Genomic DNA, 19,711 nt, shown 5'->3' on the forward strand with positions numbered 1-19,711 from the left:
AAGAGCTTGAGTTGTTCTGAGGTTCTGGGCACGGGGGAATAGTCGGCTTCTGTTAAGAAGCTTACTGGATTGAGCAGCCAGGTTCTGCTCAGTTTGGCTGGGTGGATTTGGTCTTTTGGTAACTGTAGCAGCGTAGCCAAAGGCATCTTCAACCGCAGGGGCGCAGGTAGGTACCTCAGCAGTTCTGTTAATTGATTTTGTCAGATTTCAGGAAATTGTTTACAGGTTCATGATATAAATCCCTTACTGTTTTTTGCATCTGTTTACGGTCTTTACATTTGGTATCAGAGGCGGTTAAACGCTTTCGACCTTACCGGCCCTACACATGGTGTAATTCGCTATTGAAATTTATTTTTGTTGAATTTGTTGTTTGAAACTGTTGAAACGTCACCTGGTGCAGAAAATTATTTTTCCTTGACTCTGCATACATAAATTTATCTCCCTGGCCTTTTGAAGATACATAAACATTGTTGATAAACATGTTTTAACTGTCTCGCTTAGCCAGTAATAAATCTTACAGAACTCATTCTATGTTTTGACTTCATTTTCAAATTTCCAATACTCTAATGCTGGTGGCAAATTTTTCCAATAGTCTACTGGAGTCAGTTTTGTTCTCCCTGATCACACCTCTAGTCTCTGAAAATGAGTGCCTCTCTTTTGTTGCATGTGAAAACCACTTTGCACATGCTTCCACGCTTTCTGGACTGTGTGCTCCATCCAAACAGAAAACCAACCGACCAAAAACAGCATCTCCATCTTCTTTCATATTGCAGTGTTCATTGTGCATCGTGTATGAATCAGGAATAACCTGTGCACGACCTAGAATATTGGCCATTGAAAGCCCTTCTTTGAAAGCCTCTGGCAAGTAACCTTCTTCAATTGCCTGGAGCATGAACATCATGCCTCATGTCAGTTAGAGCCCTTTCATTTCAAACCTTGCAATAAACCAGAAATTCATAAAAATAACAATCAATATTTCCAAAAAGGACACATGAACAAACACTCTCTGTCAGATTAAAATCTTCTGAATGTCCAGTTCTCCTGAGCCAAGAATGACAAAGGGCAACTGCTAGGCTTGCATTAATATATTGATGATCACCAGCCAAGCCTAGCTTCATACTTCCAAGCATTCTAGTCTCCAATGGCAATACTACATGGAGAGGAATCGATAACTGGGATGTTGTATCTTTCAGAACTTCCATTGCTTCTTCAGGTTGAGCTACTGTGAATGCTGGAACTTGAGGCTTCATAAGTCTCACAAGGCATCCAAATAAATGTGAGACTGTGTTTGAAAAATAAGAAGAGAATTCAGTGTTTTAAGCTAAGAGAATAGAGACAGTACTAAGAAATAGATTGGGAAATATTGATGGTTTAGAGTATCAAGATCTTTAGTTCTTGGATGAAACAACATACCTTCATAATTCCAGCTTTCTCTCGTGCGATTTTTGTGAGGGAATTCCATGTTTACAGATAAATACAAAGGACAAAACATGTTTTGACCCTATATCGTAAATTTCCTGGATTTCTATCACTAGGAAATCAGCTTGAACAGGTACACAAATTGTTTGACAAAGATTAAATATCTGGCATCTACAATTTATCATATTGTCTACTGCTTCTGAGGAGTCAGGACCATGCGAGAGAAATTCTGAAGTGGAGAAGATGCAAAACACAATCAAACATCTATTCATAGTATCTTCATATAAACCTGCTTCCAATGATTTTTGCATGGCATACACTTGTGGACGTCATATATTTTGTCCTACGTATCTGCGTACCGTGTCAAAGTATCAAGTTAACAAGCTAAGTGATGAGCCACGAGGAATATCATAAAATAACCAGACGCCAACACCTCCGTAAAATATGTCGACGTGTTATTTTAGGGATGGCGTACCAAATTTAATTATAGTGGAATCCTGAAAAAGCTTAACTATATTAATTATATTATTTGAATTAAATTATTAATAATCAATAACAATCGATATGAATATCAATATATACATCAAATGGCTTAAGATATAGTTTAATATATATTATATGATATATATATATATATATATATATATATTGATATTTTCATAAATACATCCGTGACCCAATACTGAAAACAGTGCAGCAAGGAGCCCTCCCTCAGTAACTTGGTTCCGTTGATACCTGAGCGTACACGATGTTCATCATCAAATTTGTGGGAGATACGTCATGTAGTTTTATCCATATTTAGATTAGTAATATATATATATATAGTTTATAAAAAACTTTGGTGACACAGATATAAATTTATGGGAAGTTATTATAACCCGGAAGCCTATTCAATGTTGTGGCTCTCCATATTCTGATTTAAAACTAAAATAATATCTATTTTATTGACCTTATAGTTACTAAAATAATTGGTATTTTCAGTCTCTATCTTTGAGCCACCGATACTGTTATAATTTTAAAAGACATTTATGCAATTTAGTGGTCAATATTGAGTTCGATTGGATGTAATTCACAATGATTTACTGTTGAGTGAGTAAAACTATTCATAGAAAAGACACATTCACGGATTATAAGTAAGGTCAGTTGGTTGGAGCCTTTTACACCTATGTTAGTACATGGAGAGTAGTGTCTTATCAGATAGAAATTGTATACCAACTCGTTTTTTTATATTGAAATTCCCCTGCACACCAGCAACCATGCTTACATAAACCTACTAGTCATCATGATACTATACTGAAATCTTACTGAAATCCAATCAAAAAAAAAAAAAACTTTTATAAAATTGCAATGAATATGTTATAGTTATAATTGATATTCTGATAGTATACATCTAAGTAACATATTCAACATTGTAACTATGTGAGTCCTTCTGTAGAGGTAATAGTTTGAGGCGTGATGAGTGTGTTGACGATGTTCACTATAACGAGATATTTAATATTTAAATATTTAATTTTGTGAATGTTACTTAGTAATTAATTTTGGGTGATCTACCCTAGGCATTAATAACCATACACTTCTGCATTATTTCATATTAGGATCGAATACCCTACATTAGGACAAGGAGGTCGCTAGACCACCCTCCTTGACCTCGGTACCAGTAAAATCTGCCTAGCAGATAAAAATAGCAAAAAAAACTATACCCGTTTATGAATGTGAAATTGCAAAAAGAAAACTATATGTTAAATTCGAATGTCTACCTCAAATTTTTATAGAATTTTATTATGTACACAGGAAACATTACAATGGTAAAGACATATGAGCGACGACGACGTGATCGGGCAGCATCACTGTTATTAATGTCGCCATCGTCGCCATTATCATCCCCATTGCCACCACTATCATCATTGTATCCACCAAGACCATTATCAACACCAATCGCTCCGGCACTAGAGTTGACCAGAATAATGAACTCATTGGAAGCCTTATTGGAGACATTAAAATAATCAACTAAGGCTAAGACCAAAGAAAAACTTCAACCCTTAGCTACCAGTTCAACGGAACCAAAGAATTTTGAGCACAAAAGATCAAAAGAAGATATTTCTGGGGAGCTTTAGAAAATTAAACTCCCAGAATTTTCAGGAGGTCGAGCAGGTGAACGCATTGAGGCATGGTTAGAAGGAACGAACAGATGTTTTAGATTAAGAGAATATTCTTCTTTGGCAAAAACAAAAATTGTTGTATTTCAAATAAAGGAAAGTGCCTTGATTTGGTAGGGAAATCTAGAAAAGCAATTGCACCTTACATCGGATAATGTCCCTTGGGAATTGTTTGAGGAAAGATTCGGCACAAAGTATTTACCTCCATACTTTCAACAACAGCAAGCCAGAGCCTTCCATACCTTAGTTCAGGGTAATAAAACAATGGAAGAGTATGAGATAAAGTTTATGGAGCTTGTAAAATACATTCACTACTTAGATTCTGATGAACGTCAAGCTGAACGCTTCATATTTGGGGTTAAATCCTCGCATCAGAGCCTTGGTGAGCATGTGGAAACCATCATCAGTAGTTGAGGCGATAGAATGTGGTCGTTAAGCAGAAGAACATATAGGGATCAAAAAGGATGTAGGCCTAGCAGAACCTTTACAATCAGGATTTCCAGGAAAGACTCCCCGAAATTTCTTCAGAGGAGGTAGCTCGAGGCCACCTTATGGTAATAGATTTACCCCAAGAAATGTAGGAACAAGAGCTCTCATAGCAGTAAACACTATAGCCGCGGAATCATCAAACACCAGTCCATGGACATCTCGTGGAACTGCTAGTAGAGGAAAAAATTCGAGAGGAAATAACATGAGAGGACGAAGCTCTTTATCCAGAAATTCACGTCCTGATTCAAGAGGATCAACACAGCTTAATTGTTGGGGATGTGGAGGACCGCATTTTCAACGTGATTGTCCAAAAGCTTCGTCAAATATATTGCATAAGACTGGAAAGGAACCTATATCAAATAATCAAGGTAATCATAGAATTCATGCAGTAGTCAGCAACGACCAAGTAGCACATCAATCCACTGTAGTGGAATCTTCAGGTATTATTAATGGTATAAAACTCAAAATCTTATTTGATACTGGTGCCACAAATAGTTTCATTTTGTCATATGAATTAAACAAATGTGGGTTGGCAGCTCACAGACAAAATAACTTCAAACAGGTGGAAATGGCCTCATGAGAACTCCAATCTGTGGGCTTAAGTGTGGATCAATGCAAAATTGACCTAGGGGTCTGTACGACTAAACTGAAAGTTTATGTCACAGCATTAGGAACTTATGATCTTATCATAGGTATGGATTGGCTAGAAGCTCATCAAGCTTGGGTAGACTATTATGGGAAAAGAATTCTAGGTATAAATGATGAAGGAGGAGCAATACAAATTCAAGGAATCAAGAGAAAAGTATCTTTACACTACATATCAGCAATGAAAATGAAGCGTTGTTTAAGGAAAGGTTGTCAGGGATATGTAATTCAAGAAGTAAGCAAAGAAAAAGGACCATCCATAGAACAATATCTGGTGTTAACTGAATTTTCGGATGTATTTCCAAAAGAACTACCAGGATTACCCCCTGTAAGAGAGTTGGATCTCACTATTGAATTAAAACCTGGTACCCAACCGATCTCTAAAATGCCTTATAAAATGACAACTCTAGAACTTCAAGAATTGCAAATTCAATTGAAGGAACCTCTGGATATAGGACATATTCAACCCAGTATATCACCTTGTGGCGCTCCTGCAATTTTTGTGAAGAAGAAAGATGGATCTTTAAGATTATGCATAGATTATCGAGATTTGAATCAGGCTACAGTAAAGAATCAATATCCTATGCCTCGAATCGATGATCTTTTCAATCAAATGAAAGGAGTTGCTGTCTTTTCAAAAATTGATCTTTGATCAGGCTATCATCAGCTAAGGATTTCTGAAAACGATATTTCTAAGATTGCATTCCGGACACATTTTGGACATTATGAATTTACTGTGGTACCATTTGGATTAACGAATGCACCAGCAGTATTCATGAACCTTATGAACAGTGTTTTCCGCGAATATCTTGATCAATTTGTATAAGTCTTTTAGATGATATTCTCATCTATTCCAAGAATAGGAAAGAGCATGAAGATCATTTACGGATAGTATTGTCCTACCTTAGAAAACATCAGTTGTATGGAAAATTATCCAAGTGTTCATTCTTTCAGGAAAAGATTCATTACTTAGGTCATATCATATCAGGGGAAAGGATTTCAGTAGATCCTGAGAAGGTAAAAGCAATCATGGAATGGCCAATACCGAAAAACGCACATGAAATACGAAACTTTATGGGTTTAGCCGGTTACTACCAAAGATTTGTGGAGGGATTCTCCAAAATTGCAAAGCCGATTACAACCCTTCAGCGTAAAGGTGTTAAGTATGAATGGACTGAGGAATGTAATAAAGCATTCTCTGAACTCAAAAGACTACTCACCAGTGCACCAATCCTAAGAGTCCCTGATATGAACAAAGATTTTACAGTATGTACTGATGCATCCAAACAAGGGTTGGGTGCAGTATTGATGTAGGATAGAGGAGTGATAGCATATGCTTCCAGAAAGTTAAAACCTCATGAAGAACTCTATGCTACTCACGATTTAGAATTAGTCACTGTAGTGCTAGCTTTAAAGATTTGGAGACACTATCTAGTGGGACGAAGTTTTATACTTAAAAAAGCGACCATCAAAGTCTACAATATTTGTTCACCCAAAGAGACTTAAATACCAAGCAAAGGCGATGGAATGAATTCCTAAGTGAATATGACTTTGGAATATCATACATTAAGGGAAAAGAAAATGTAGTAACAGATGCTTTAAGCAGAAGACCACGGATATTTTCTCTCATACCTATCAAAGTAGGCTTAAGGCAACGACTACTAGAATATCTCATAAAAGATAGCTGATATTTAAAAGTGAGATCTGGTCTTGAGGGTAAAAAGCCAAAAGAATCTAAAGTTTGAAGGATATGAACTAGAAAATGATGGAATCTTACGATTCCATGGAAGGATGTATATTCGTGATAATAAAGATCTTCGAGACACTATCCTTAGGGAAGCCCACAGAGCAGTCTATTGTGCACATCCTGGAGTAGGGAAAATGTATGCGGATACCAAGAAACTCTTCTTCTGGTCGGGCATGAAACATGATATCGTTCAATTTGTTGCAAAATGTTCGGAATGTCAACAAGTAAAAGCAAATCATTGTCACCCAGTGGGTCTCTTACAACCTCACGACATTCCTATGTTTAAATGGGAGATCATTTCTATGGATTTCATCACTAGACTACCTCTTACTTCTCAGAGACACAATGCCATTCTGGTAGTAGTGGATAAGTTAACGAAAAGCACACATTTCATTCCCATAAGAGATACTTACGAAATTGCTACCGTAGCTCGAGTATTCATAAATGAAATTATCAGATTTCATGGAGTACCTAAGAATATTATATCCGATAGAGATTCAGGATTCACTTCAAGATTCTGGACTTGCATGCAGTCAGCCTTAAGAACTCAACTAAATTTAAGCACAGCTTATCATCCTGAAACCGATGGGCAAACAGAAAGGGTAAATCAAGTGTTTGAAGATATGTTGAGAATGTATGTTATGGATCAGCAATCACACTGAGAAAAGTACTTACCCTTAGTCGAATTCGCATACAATAACAAAACCACAGTTCGATTGGAATGCCTCCATTTGAAGCATTATACGGCAGACCTTGCAGAACACCATTAAATTGGGACAGGTTAGAAGATCGAGTGATAATAAGACCATAATTAATCCAAGAAATGGAAGAGCAGGTAAGACAAATTAGACAATGATTAAAGGAATCACAGGATAGACAAAAGAGTTATGCTGATGCTCACAAAACCGATAGGAAGTATGAAGTAGGGGATCAAGTTTTCATCCGCATCAAACCGAATAAAAGTACTATTCGATTCGGAAAAGGGACAAAGTTTTCACCCCGATTTATTAGACCATTTAAAGTCATGGAAAGAGTTGGACCTGTCGCCTATCGTCTTGCCCTGCCACCTCACTTGCATAAAATTCATAATGTATTTCATGTATCTGTATTAAGACATTATATAGCTGATCAATCTCATAACCTTCAATGGAAGGAATTGCAGGTATCGGACGAGGGAATCGTATCGGTCGAACCATTACGTATACTGGAACGTAGGGTTCGACAGCTCAGGAATCGCCTGGTAGACCAAGTTAAGGTCCAATGGGACAAGTATAGTCCTGGATCAGCTACTTGGGAAGATACAGAGGACATATGTCAAAAATACCCTAATCTGTGTCAATTTTGAAGAACTTTAAACTATGTTTAGTATATATTTACTTCACTGCAAATCAGAGACTCAGAACCATTTTGAATGATTATATATAAACGTGAAATTTTGTGACATAATATATGTTTAAATTCTGCTGGTACATGGATACCAAAACGAAATATGTTATTGATCTTACTAAATTATAGTTGTCAAAGTAAAGTTTAAGACAATTAAATGATTTTACTTCTGATAGGAATTAAGATATTATAAATCTGTTTTATTTATACATGTCAATATGATCGATGGAATAGAAATCAAGGAATAATTACATTTTAAATGAAAGTCAATGACATCAATAAAACATGGCAAAATATGTTATATTGTAGTTGACATATGTGAATTATACATAAGTTATTTTGAATATGCTAATGCACATTTTATAAATGCATGGATAAGTGTATGATTGTAGTTAAAATACAGTTACCAAAATGACCACGTGAAGACAGAACCTCAGAACAATTAAGGCTCGAAGAGATTCTATGATAGGGTATTAACCCTAATTCTACTGGGAGGGTGGAGGTGTTGCCCACTGTTTATCCTCCAAACCCTGGAGTCATGGGAGGATTGTGCGAATCACGCTCCCCTAGATGTGTGATGATGACTGCCGGATGCCTACTGGAAATTAGGTCGATATAACCGACGTTGTCACCCTTAGAGTTTATGAATGGTTAAGTCAGTAAAACTGACGCCATTGCATACTCCAGTAGAGGACAGATAGGATGGGAGCAGAAGAGATTAGGAAGGATAGGATGATTTTAGAATAGCTTGGGAACCTGGTTAGGGCAAGGCATGACCATTAAAATCATAAACCCAAAAATATTCAAAACATCGATTTTATAGTCTCCTTATATTAAATAAGAATTTTAACCACGGTTTACAATCCTAAGAAGAATGTACTAATTGTTATCATAGGTAATCAGATAAGATAAACACTCTAACTTCGGGACAAAGTTTTCTGAAAGGGGAGTGTATGTAACGACCCATCTATAAATATAAAGAACACAAGAATAATAGTAGGCATACGGTACATGCATATGATAGCTACATATGCATGTGTCGCATACACCGCACTAATATTTTATACTAAATTAATTATAATTGCTAAATACCATGACACTTCTTTGAATAGAAGTTCTACTCATTCATCAATATTGCTTAATGTATGGGTAAATCTTAAAAGAGGACTATATAAATTGTATATTCCAGATTATTGATAAAAATTATATTAATAAATTTTAAAATATATATAAGAAATTAATTAAAAGGGGCTCCAAGTATAAAGTTATAATGTTATATTAAAACAAATATATAATAAAACAATGTGATATATTAGATATAATGTTTAAATGATATATTAAATCATAATCTGATATATACGATATAAAGGTTATATTAAAAGAATATTTAATAAAAATATCATATGATTTCAAAACGTAAACATATACATTCACGACCTTAAATGAGATAAGGGAGGAATGCATAAGGGAGGGGCGTGTCACCAGCAGGATGAGCGGTGGGCTGCAGATGGAAGAGCGGCCACCGCCAAACAACAGGATAAAATCATGGGACAGTGATTTGGAAAAGGAGGAAAAAACAAGAGGAAGAAATGGGAAGGAGGAGGAACATCATGTACGAAAACCATCCACCATCCACAGGAAGGGCTTGAGTTGTTCTGAGGTTCTGGGCACGGGGCAACAGTCGGCTTCTGTTAAGAAGCTTACTAGATTGAGCAGCCAGGTTCTGCTCAGTTTGGCCGGGTGGATTCTGTCTTTTGGTAACTGTAGCAGTGCAGCCGGAGGCATCTTCAACCGCAAGGGCGTAGACAGGTACCTCAGCAGTTCTGTTAATTGATTTTGTCAGATTTCAGGAAATTGTTTACATGTTCATGATATAAATCCCTTACTGTTTTTTGCATCTGTTTACTGTCTTTACAGGAATCGAATGATCTTTAGATCAATCCTACACCTCTCGATGAGAGGAATCTAGGAAAAATACCAGAAGCCATAAATAAGGTGATCCACATGGAGTTTGGCTCTACTTACCAATTTTAACACTCCCTCTCAACTAGGGAGAACTTCATCTGCAATCCGTCAGACCATCGTTGCTATCCATCCATCAAATGCACTGTCCTGTACAGCTTGACCCCACTCTGCTCTGCTCGAACTATGAAGAAGAAGAAATGATCGAGGATGAATCATACCATCCTCCACTGACCCGAAGTCAGTCTCAGAGTGTGAACCACTCTCACTAATCGTAGATCAGTATCATTGATCTCAGATCAATGGAGGTCATCCTAGCATAGGGAGTACGGTAGATATAGCAATGCGTCCATCGATAGTACTACTATGGTCCCTATCCTCATTTCCCAGCACATTGATCAAATGAGAGGTACTTCCCATGAGTCCCAGACTACCTGGGTAGGATGCCTCGACAGGAGAACTAATCATCATGTCCACAGGAGAACAAATCATCCTGTCCAATGGATGCCACAGAGAACTAATCATCTTGGCCTACAGGAGAACTAATCATCCTGTCCACAGGAGAACGAATCATCCTGTCCAGTGGATGCCACAGAGAACTAATCATCTTGGCCTACAGGAGAACTAATCATCTTGCCCCACAGTCGCCACAGAGAACGAATCATCCTGGCCCACAAGAGAACTAGTCATCCTGTTCCACAGTCGCCACGGAGAACGAATCATCCTGGCCCACAGAAGAACTAATCATCCTGTTCCACAGTCACCACGGGGTGTCACAGGGGAAGGTTGAACCTTTACCATGTACATAGTGCACCACCAGGGGATGGTGAGTCGCCCTTGGGTCACATGTCGCTCCAAGAAGTATCCCGCGCCCTCCTGGAGCTCCCAGAGCTTAATACATCATACTCAACCCTCACAAGAGGGTCTCTAAACGACACCAAGTCATTCTCGGAAAGTCAGGAATTTGACCTTCCCTAGGGGCTTTGTCAAAATGTCAGCGACCTGTTCATCTGTACCGATATGTTGGAGCCTTATTGCTCCTCGCTACACCATATCTCGAATATAGTGGTACCTGATATCGATATGCTTGGAGTGATCATGAAATACGGGATTCTCTGATAAACGGATCTCGCTCTGGTTGTCACACAGAATCACGGTGGTATCCAATGTAAATCCAAACAGCGCACTGAAGAGCTTTCGCAACCAAACTGTCTCACAGGAGGCCATGATAGCAGCAATGTACTCTGCCTCAGCAGTGCTCAAAGCCATTGACTTCTGCTTCCTGCTCATCCAGGATATCGAGGCAGATCCCAAAGATAAACAGCACCCGGAAGTGCTCTTTCGGTCCACCACACTGCCTACCCTATCAACGTCAGTATACCCAAGTAGTCTCACATCTCCGACAGTGTATCTCAACCCATGAGTGATTGTGCCACGAAGATATCTCAACAAATTCTTGGCACCAATCCAATGTGAGTGGTGAGGCTCAACCATATGTTGACTCAATGTGTTGACTACAAAGCATATATCCGAACGAGAGTTCACCAAGAACATTAAGGCTTCCTAGAAGAGGAAGGCTTTTGCGGAGGAGGATCAATAGAATCCATAGGTTCTTCCACATCAGGCATCGTCTCATCTTCTTTTTCCTTCGATTCTTCGACGTCAACTTCTTTAGATCCCCTTAAAGTAGGAAGATTGTCTACCTTGCTAAGAGCCATATCTTCGTCAAAGGTAACATCATGACTAATCTCAACTTCCCTTTGACCAGCTACATAGATTCTATAGCCCTTCGTATTTTCGCTATAGCCCACGAAGATTCCTTTCTTTCCAGATGCACCCAATTTATTCCTTTTTTCTTTAGGCACGTGAAAATATACAGGGCTTCCAAAAATTCTAAAATGAGATACGTCAGGTTTCTTACAAGTGAACATTTCTTCAGGAGTCTTGGAACCCAATGCTTGATGAGGGCATCGGTTTTGTACATATACGTCAGTATTTGCAGCTTTGGCCCATAGAAACTTCTAAAGTCTTTGATCATGGAGCATAGCACGGACAACTTCCACAATTGTACGATTCTTCCCTTCTACCACACCATTCTGTTCAGGAGTATATGGCGTAGTAGTCTCCCTCTTAATGCTAGCCTCTTTGCAAAAGTCATGAAACTCATTGGATTCGTATTCAATCCCATTATCAATCCTTAAGATCTTGATCTTCTTTTCGATTTGATTCTCGATCAAGGCTTTGAAGTGCCGAAACCAGGAGAACACTTCATCCTTCTTTTTCAAGAAGTATATCCAAGTCTTGCGAGAATAATCATCTGTAAAAGTGAGGTAATATAAATATCTTCCCAAGGAGTTCACAGGCATCATACCAGATATGTCTGAGTGAATGGTCCCCTTTTGAGCTTCCCCTCAGCACATCCTAGACATACACCTTCTTGTGCTAATCTGAACTCGGGCATCCCGGTCACCATTTTTCTTACATCAGGTAGAGCTTTATAATGAAGGTGAGCAAACCTCCGATGCCACAGTTCGGACTGAAGAGATGTGTCACAAGACATGACACCCAATGGACTTCCACCGACCTGATATAATGAATCAACTTGAAACCCAAGAGTAAAAGCATCTTTGAAGTTCTTTTTCCATACACGTACCTTGCCATCGTTGAAGGCCACCTTGTAGCCTTTGTATTCCATTGCCGAGAACAGGTACATATAATACATCTTGTAAGTGGATGGTATTACCCTGATTCAATTGAAGAGTGACATTTCCTACGCCTTTCACGGGATATTTTGAATTATCTCCAAGAACAATTTCCAGGTTGGTTTCCTTCTCTATCAAATTATAGAGAGCTTCTTTGTAACCAGTGCAGTGCCTTGAGGCACCACTATCAATAAGCCAATTTCCCAGCGAGTCCGGGGAAGCAGTAGTAGATAGAGCTGCTGGTAGATAATATTCATCTTGCTTATTGTTAACAATGTTAGATTCATACTTGGAATTTCTTGCCTTCTTGAATGGTTGTCCTTTTCCTTGATTTTCGGCACTTCTTTTACCTTTGCCATTTGACCTGCCATTCCTTTGATTGCCTTGAGAGGGATTTTGATCATCGTCCCAGTGTGAGTCCCTTTTATCAGGGCACTCCCTAGCATAGTGACCCGTTTTATTGCAATTGTAACATCGTCCTTTTCTTCCACCCTTTGGTCCAGCCTTTCCTTTGAATTTAGCCCCGAAATTGTTTCTTCTTTTAGTATGAGAAGAAAACGCAGAGGGATGACCTTTAAGTATGGGCATTTCTTGCTCTTCCATCCTCGTTTCTTCTTGAATGCATCTGGCCATTAATTCCTCAAATCCAGGAATTACGTTATCGTTGAGAAGAGTAGTCCTGAGTATATACCATTCAAATGGCAGTCCTCCAAGAGTTGTGAGTGTCATTTCCCTGTCAGGAATTACTTCCCCAATAGATAGGAGATCGTTCTTGATCTCGGTGATCCTTAAGAAATATGCTTGCATACTCTCATCTTTGCCCTTCTTAATTTCCTTCAGCTTATTTCTAAGAACAAGACTTGATTTGCATCATTAACATTAAATAAACTCACCAGTCTATCGTAGATTTCCTTAGAGGTGTTCAACTCGGAAACATAGGCCACCAAGCGTTTGTCGATAGAGTCCCGAATGATCTTCCTTTCTTTGACTTCTCCCTTGGTCCACTTGTTCCTAGCAGCAGCGGATGCATTTGATGGAGGTTTAACAATCCCGCCTCTAACATGGTCCAACACTTCCTGCTCTTCTTATGTTAGATCGAGAGACATCTTCCATCCGTGATAGTCAAACTTCTCACGGACTTTGTCTTCAACAAGGAAGTGTGTTGAGGACCCCCTGATTTCTTTAAGATAGCCTTGCCAACCTTCTCTTCGGTGATTGCTCTTACTCTTGCTCTTGCTTGGGCTTTGTCTTCACCTCAACTCCGATACCATGTTAAATTATGGTATGTTCTATGCTTAGAGCAATTTACTTATTTTTCTTCTTATTAGCCACAGATTAGTAATCACATATACATTAAGTAAAGTGCAGATAGAACATTAAATGATCAACAAAAAACAAGCCAAGACAAGAGACACAAGATGTGGCAGCTAGCCAAGGACAAACCCCAATGCGAGGAAACCCTTTGATCAAATTTTATTTTATCTTCAATAGTTCAGCAAAGAGAAATAGTACATTTATATCAGCAACAGCAAACCCTAGATCAGCAAAGTCAAACTCTGCTTCAGATTTGAGGAAATTCGTTCTCTCCTTTTTGCAATATCAACCCTCAAAGAATATAACTTCAAACACCTGAAAAATGACCAAGGTACTGGAAATTGCCTGCAAATTAGACACAATTAGATCTTCAATAATCTCTGGAAATTAATCCAACTAGGGTGGCAAAGACCATCCGTCAAAATTGGAGAGGAACTAGCTAGGGTTGCAATGAGATCCACGGAAACTAGAGTGAGGATTTCACTTGAAACCCTCGATCTAAAACTCGTTTGAGTTTTTCTTCAATGACAATGAGATAGAATGAACAGCAAATGATCCCCAACCTCCTTCTATGAATTCTCCCCAAGCTTCTAGACTCCTTTTTAATATTATTTTATTGGTGGGGGCCACTTTCCACTAAATGACTTTTTGCCACCCTTTTTAATAAAATACTATTTGCCGCCATTTCCTAATAAAATAATATTTGCCTCCTTTTTTCTAATAAAATAATATTTGCCCCCTTTTATTAATATCATCAAAATTGGGCAAACTCCTTCGTAACTTCCACATTCACAAATCTAGCCCCGAGGGTTAGTTCAATTAGTCGAGTTCCCGTCACTAAAGCACCTCGCTAATGGGAGGTCACGAGGTCAATTCTCTTCAATGCCCTTGGGGTTAAGCTCTGCTAATAAGCCGACCAGATGTGATTCCTTTGGGTTGATCTGCCCAGGTATCTCCTCGAGGAAAAATAAAACTTCCACATTCACAAAAATCAGGGACATTACACACACATGTGACCTGTCTCACACAGACCCAACAAATGTGCAGCCCCATATGCTATTCTCCTCACACATGCAGCCTCTCTACATCTCAATTTACTCACACGTGCGGCCTTCAGCAATTTCTGGTGCTCAAAAAATCAATTTGGCATTAGCCTCCACTCAATCTTTCTTCTAAAATTTCCTGTGACTACTGCGACACTTTTTTTCTCTTCATCCCTGAGTATCACACACTCTTGTTGTATCTTTCTCTTCTCCTTGGCCTTGCTTTTATAATTTCTCATTGAGCTAAATCCCTAACATTAATCTCCAAAGTGATGGATGGCTGAGATTAAATCTTAACCCAGTTGAAATTAAAACAAAATTCACTAAGGTAAATAATTTACTTTTCCTTTGTTTCTTTAGCTCAATAGCCAAGATAATTAATTATGTGCTTTTCCTAAGTTAGACTTGGGCCAAGTCTGCTAAGGAGACATTGGACAACTCTACATGCCACACTTAGCCAAAGTCCCCATCCGCTGCTACAATCATCAAGATTCAACACTTCATTTGCGGTCTTTGACTTTTCTTGCAGCTATTGTAAACTCTTTGGGTTGTTTTATTAAATTGGATGAACATCGAATTGCTCGTGGTCTTATTTCCTTTGCCCATATGTGTGTAGAATTCAATCACAGTCATGGTTTACCCAACAAGATGCTCTGAGAATGGGCTGATATCATTTACCCAGCTGTTTGAATATGTAAACACAGCTTTCATATGTAGTTCTTGTCAGCAGACTGAACACCACCAGGAAGGCTGTCGGTCTTCTCCTGTCGGTTCTCCATCCAATGCCCACAGGAGAGAGCCCAAACGATGACAAGCAACAAAGAAAAAGTCTCCGAAACAACCCCTAAGCCACATTCTGAGCAACCTCATGCCACAACATCAGAGAAAAGGGCTCAACTGATACCAAAGGTGGCCATTTGGGTTACCCCTGGCAGTGGTGGGGAGATGGAGTCGCCCCTCTGGGGGCTTGAAGCGGCTCCACGAATCAGAAAACTCAGATACAGATAAGGAGGAAGACCTTAATCTTCTTGTCGACCACATGGAGCTTCCGACTCTTTCCGGTGAATTGGTCTCAATTCTGATGCCACCAGCCCATGTCAATACAGCTGGGTGGATCAATGTTAGAAAGAAAAAAAGAAAAGATAGCCACTCACAACACTCAGTTACAATGTAACTTCTCTGTTTCTCTGTTATACAGTCAAGCTGTGCTTGTCTGCGTTGTAACACTATTTTCATTTTTATCAATAGAAGCTAACTTACAAAAAAAATAAAGCTTAAGATCTCTGGCCTGATCATCGGGGAGAATCTTGAATCTGCAATTGCTAATGGTTGGTTTACTTTAATAGGTATGCAACTGAATCCTATTTACGCGAAGAGTCAAAAGATAAGCGTTTTCCTGATATGAATAATTACACCCGCAAGATCCTCTCTGACTTCAGCATCCTCACATTTGCACTATTCATTCTACCGCTGATAATTAAAAACCCATCTATCTATGCAACTACAGTTCACGAATAGCCCTAGATGTTTCAATAAGTGGGGAATTTTTGTATTCTGCCTTACATTTAGATATTCAGAGTATATGTAAGCATGCAAACAAAACTCTCATTTTCTATTGCAGAAACCATCAATGGCCCGAGAGTGGATTTAAAAATCATCAATGCCAAAAAAAATTAAAGAGAACTACTGGAAAAAATTGAAGTTGGACAATAATTTAAAATGAAAAACAGCAAAATTTTATGCTTGTAAAGATAAAATCAAGGAATTAATATTAGTTTAGAACTCTGTTTTAGAAGAAACATCTTTAAAGGACTTTATTTTTTTACTCATATTGGTTATTTTTAGATAGTTCAATCGAAGTGCCAATGGGAAATACGAAAAGCAAACTTCCAAAACTTTCTTGGCTCGATTTTTTCTGTAATGTCGACAAAGTTTATTCGAAATCGGTCCGCTTCCGTTAAAAGATCGACAAAACTATCAATCACAGAATCCATTACAGTTACAGCCACGGAACACTAGAAGTAGCTTTCCACACAATTATCTAAATGTCTCGAAAAATGCCTCAAATTCAAATGACTAAAGCATTTGAAAGTTGTTCAAATACAGAGCAAAGTAAAGGTCAGCTACATTTAAAATGAATTTACCTCTCCATACGCTGATCTTTAAAGCTTCCTTCGACAGTCCTCTCACATAATTGCCGAGGTATTTCTGTAACAGATCCGCTACTTTGTCCTCCAACATTTCAACTACTGAAATTTACTGGAATTCAAGAGGCCTCTGCCTGATACCCCTCCAAACGAAATTCTTAAAAACCTCAAACTCTTCGCAGATTGCTGTGATTCTTGGCCATAAATGCACAACCCTCCGATCCTATCATTCAGGAACAAATTCATTCAAAAATTCATCGGTCTTTACACATCGTAAAACGCACGGAACCGAAACCAGTGCAGTGGGCTCAATGGCTTCCTCCAACTTGAAGTTGCACCGGGTGCTTTCCAGGACGATCGCTGCAAGTCGGTGATTTAGCGTCATGATTTATCCCTCCCTCATCTGACGTCATATTAATCGAGTCGAATATGTCCACCGTCCAGATTTCGCAACGTGCACGTCGTTTAAGGAGAGGCTAAAGCGGCTTTAACAGGTTTAGACTTGCACGTTACCTTTGCAACGTGGGTATCAATAGAGAGCGTTGATTTCCGACGTGGCAAAAGATTTTGCCAAAATTGAAACACTTGGCAAAAATAATTTTTTGGCTTGTTTTATGGTAAGAAGATCAACAACGGGGATATTCGCCAAAATAATGATTTTCTCTAATAATAGGAAGTAGAGTTAGCATATATTTTTTTTGAAGGTAAACACTCTTGAAGAAGTAAATGAATACAAGTATCTCATGATCGATTTCAACAACAAACTTAATTGGGAGGACTGCGGAAAGAAGAGAATTTTAGGAGGGTGGAAAGCATTATATGCTCTTCAAAACAGATGTAGAGAAGCAGAGTTATGGGATTGGAAAATGATTAAAGTGCTTTTTGTACTCCTAGTTTGTCTAGTGATATTATATCCCTGTTTCAAAATGGAAACAAATTGAGAAAATCCAAAAACGTTTGATCATGAGCAAGTTCAAAATAAAAATTTCAATTCCTTATGTGATAATGTTGAGTGAAATAGGAGCAGCTCCCAACGAAGCAATTGTTATGGTGCGCCTTATAAGCTATCTAAAAAGAATTAAGTAAATGGGAGTAGATAGATGGCCGAAAGTTATCTTCAATGAAGGCATGAGTGAAAGAAAGAAATCATGGATGAGACAAAACAACAAATGGATGCAAATGAATTTTAGTATGATAGGGAATACATTTGGAGGATGGCGACAGGGTTAGGGTTACTCTGCAAAGACCGTCTGCAGATCTCTACATCTGTGGTACGACATCGACTGCCCCCGTAACTTTTTTCTAACGTCGTTCCCACCCCCGTTTCCCCACTACCCATAACTGGAACAGGCTCTCCACGGGCACTTTTAGCTCCATGCAGTTAGTTTTACCTTCAACCTACCCTCACCACACCGATTTACCTCTATTTTTGTTAGCATCAAGCTGAAGGCAACTGTTAGCGGGCAGTCTAGACAGTTATGGACGAATTGGTTGATTATTCTGCGGATCCTTCGGAGTATGTGCCCGTCTGGACAACCCCCAGGACCACAGCGGCGGGGTACTACACCTTCAAAAGCGAGCTCTCCGATGAAGTCGATGCCCTCCAACCCTTCTTCCGCTCCCGCATATCCTCAGTGACGTTGCCTGAGGACGCCCCTTCGCATCTTGATCTCATCTCTCAGCCACTCTCTCCACACACTCTGGCTTTTGCGGATACTTTGACTAACCCTAACTAAAAAACCCTCGAAGCGGTTCCGATTACAAACCCTCCTTCGTCCGCCTCCGACAAACCCTTGGCTGACCACCCTTTGGTCTTTGCTGCACAAGAACTCGTTTCAGTTGCTCCCCTGACCTCTGAGGCTCCCCCTCTAGGAAATTTCACCGAAATTGGTCCCATCCCTCGTTTCTTTGCTTCCATCCCATCAGCGGCTGCTGCGGGAACTAGGGCATCCCCTTCATCGTCGACTGCACAACCTGCCGAGGCACCAAAGATTACAGTTGCAAAAATTTTTGGGGCTTCTAAGAAGAAGAGGTGCTTGAAGCTCCAGAATTGTGAGGTTTTCCTAAAACTCATCGAGGACACTCAATTACTAGAATCCATGGAGACCGCAGAGAAAGTGCTTGTTGGGCGGGTTTGCGGCAGACATTACAGTGTGAAAAAGCTTCAACAATGGACATCAGAGGTCTAAGGAAATCCCCTGAAAGATCCCCCAAATGTCCAAACATCCGTTAAAGGTTGGTTTGCCCTCCGGTTCAACTGTCTTTCTCACACCAATTGGGTATTTTCAACAATTTGGCACATTGATCAAGCACCAACTTTTCTCAGAAGATGGGCACCTATGTTTGACCCAAAACAGGAGAGGGTCGATGCTGGACCCATATGGGTACGCCTTCCAGGGCTACCTTTACATTTCTAGACAAAGGATGTGTTCAAACGGATTGGGAATGCCATTGGTAACTACCTCACATATGATAATTATTTTCAGAGTACAGGGCGCATGGCTTTTGCCAGGATACTAGGGCACCTGGACCTCTCAGCCTTCTGGAGTACATTAACATACAATGGCGGAATGCTACAAGAAAGCAGATACTGGATTATGAGGGTGTCCCTTTTAGGTGCAGACGATGTCACAAGGTGGGTCGCTTGTTTAAAGATTGTCCACTTAATGGCAAGGGTTTCAAAAAGACCCCGATATAGGAA

The 19,711-nt window shown here is 39.2% G+C and overlaps 1 protein-coding gene across 1 annotated transcript in view; it reads right to left on the reverse strand.

Annotated features, from left to right (window-relative positions):
- Window positions 1–17,377, reverse strand: part of LOC149256692 (pleckstrin homology (PH) domain-containing protein) — a 492,716-nt gene extending 475,339 nt beyond the window's left edge. Inside the window, 1 exon segment of the mRNA XM_089460839.1 lies at window positions 17,008–17,377. Coding sequence (XP_089316965.1) covers window positions 17,008–17,104 — 97 coding nt within the window. The 5' untranslated portion in view covers window positions 17,105–17,377.
- Window positions 17,378–19,711: the final 2,334 nt, after the last annotated feature.

The sequence above is a fragment of the Pinus tabuliformis genome, chromosome 7 (assembly GCF_031772625.1).
Source record: "Pinus tabuliformis cultivar Carrire ecotype Pingquan chromosome 7, CPIR1, whole genome shotgun sequence".
Taxonomy (NCBI): domain Eukaryota; kingdom Viridiplantae; phylum Streptophyta; class Pinopsida; order Pinales; family Pinaceae; genus Pinus; species Pinus tabuliformis.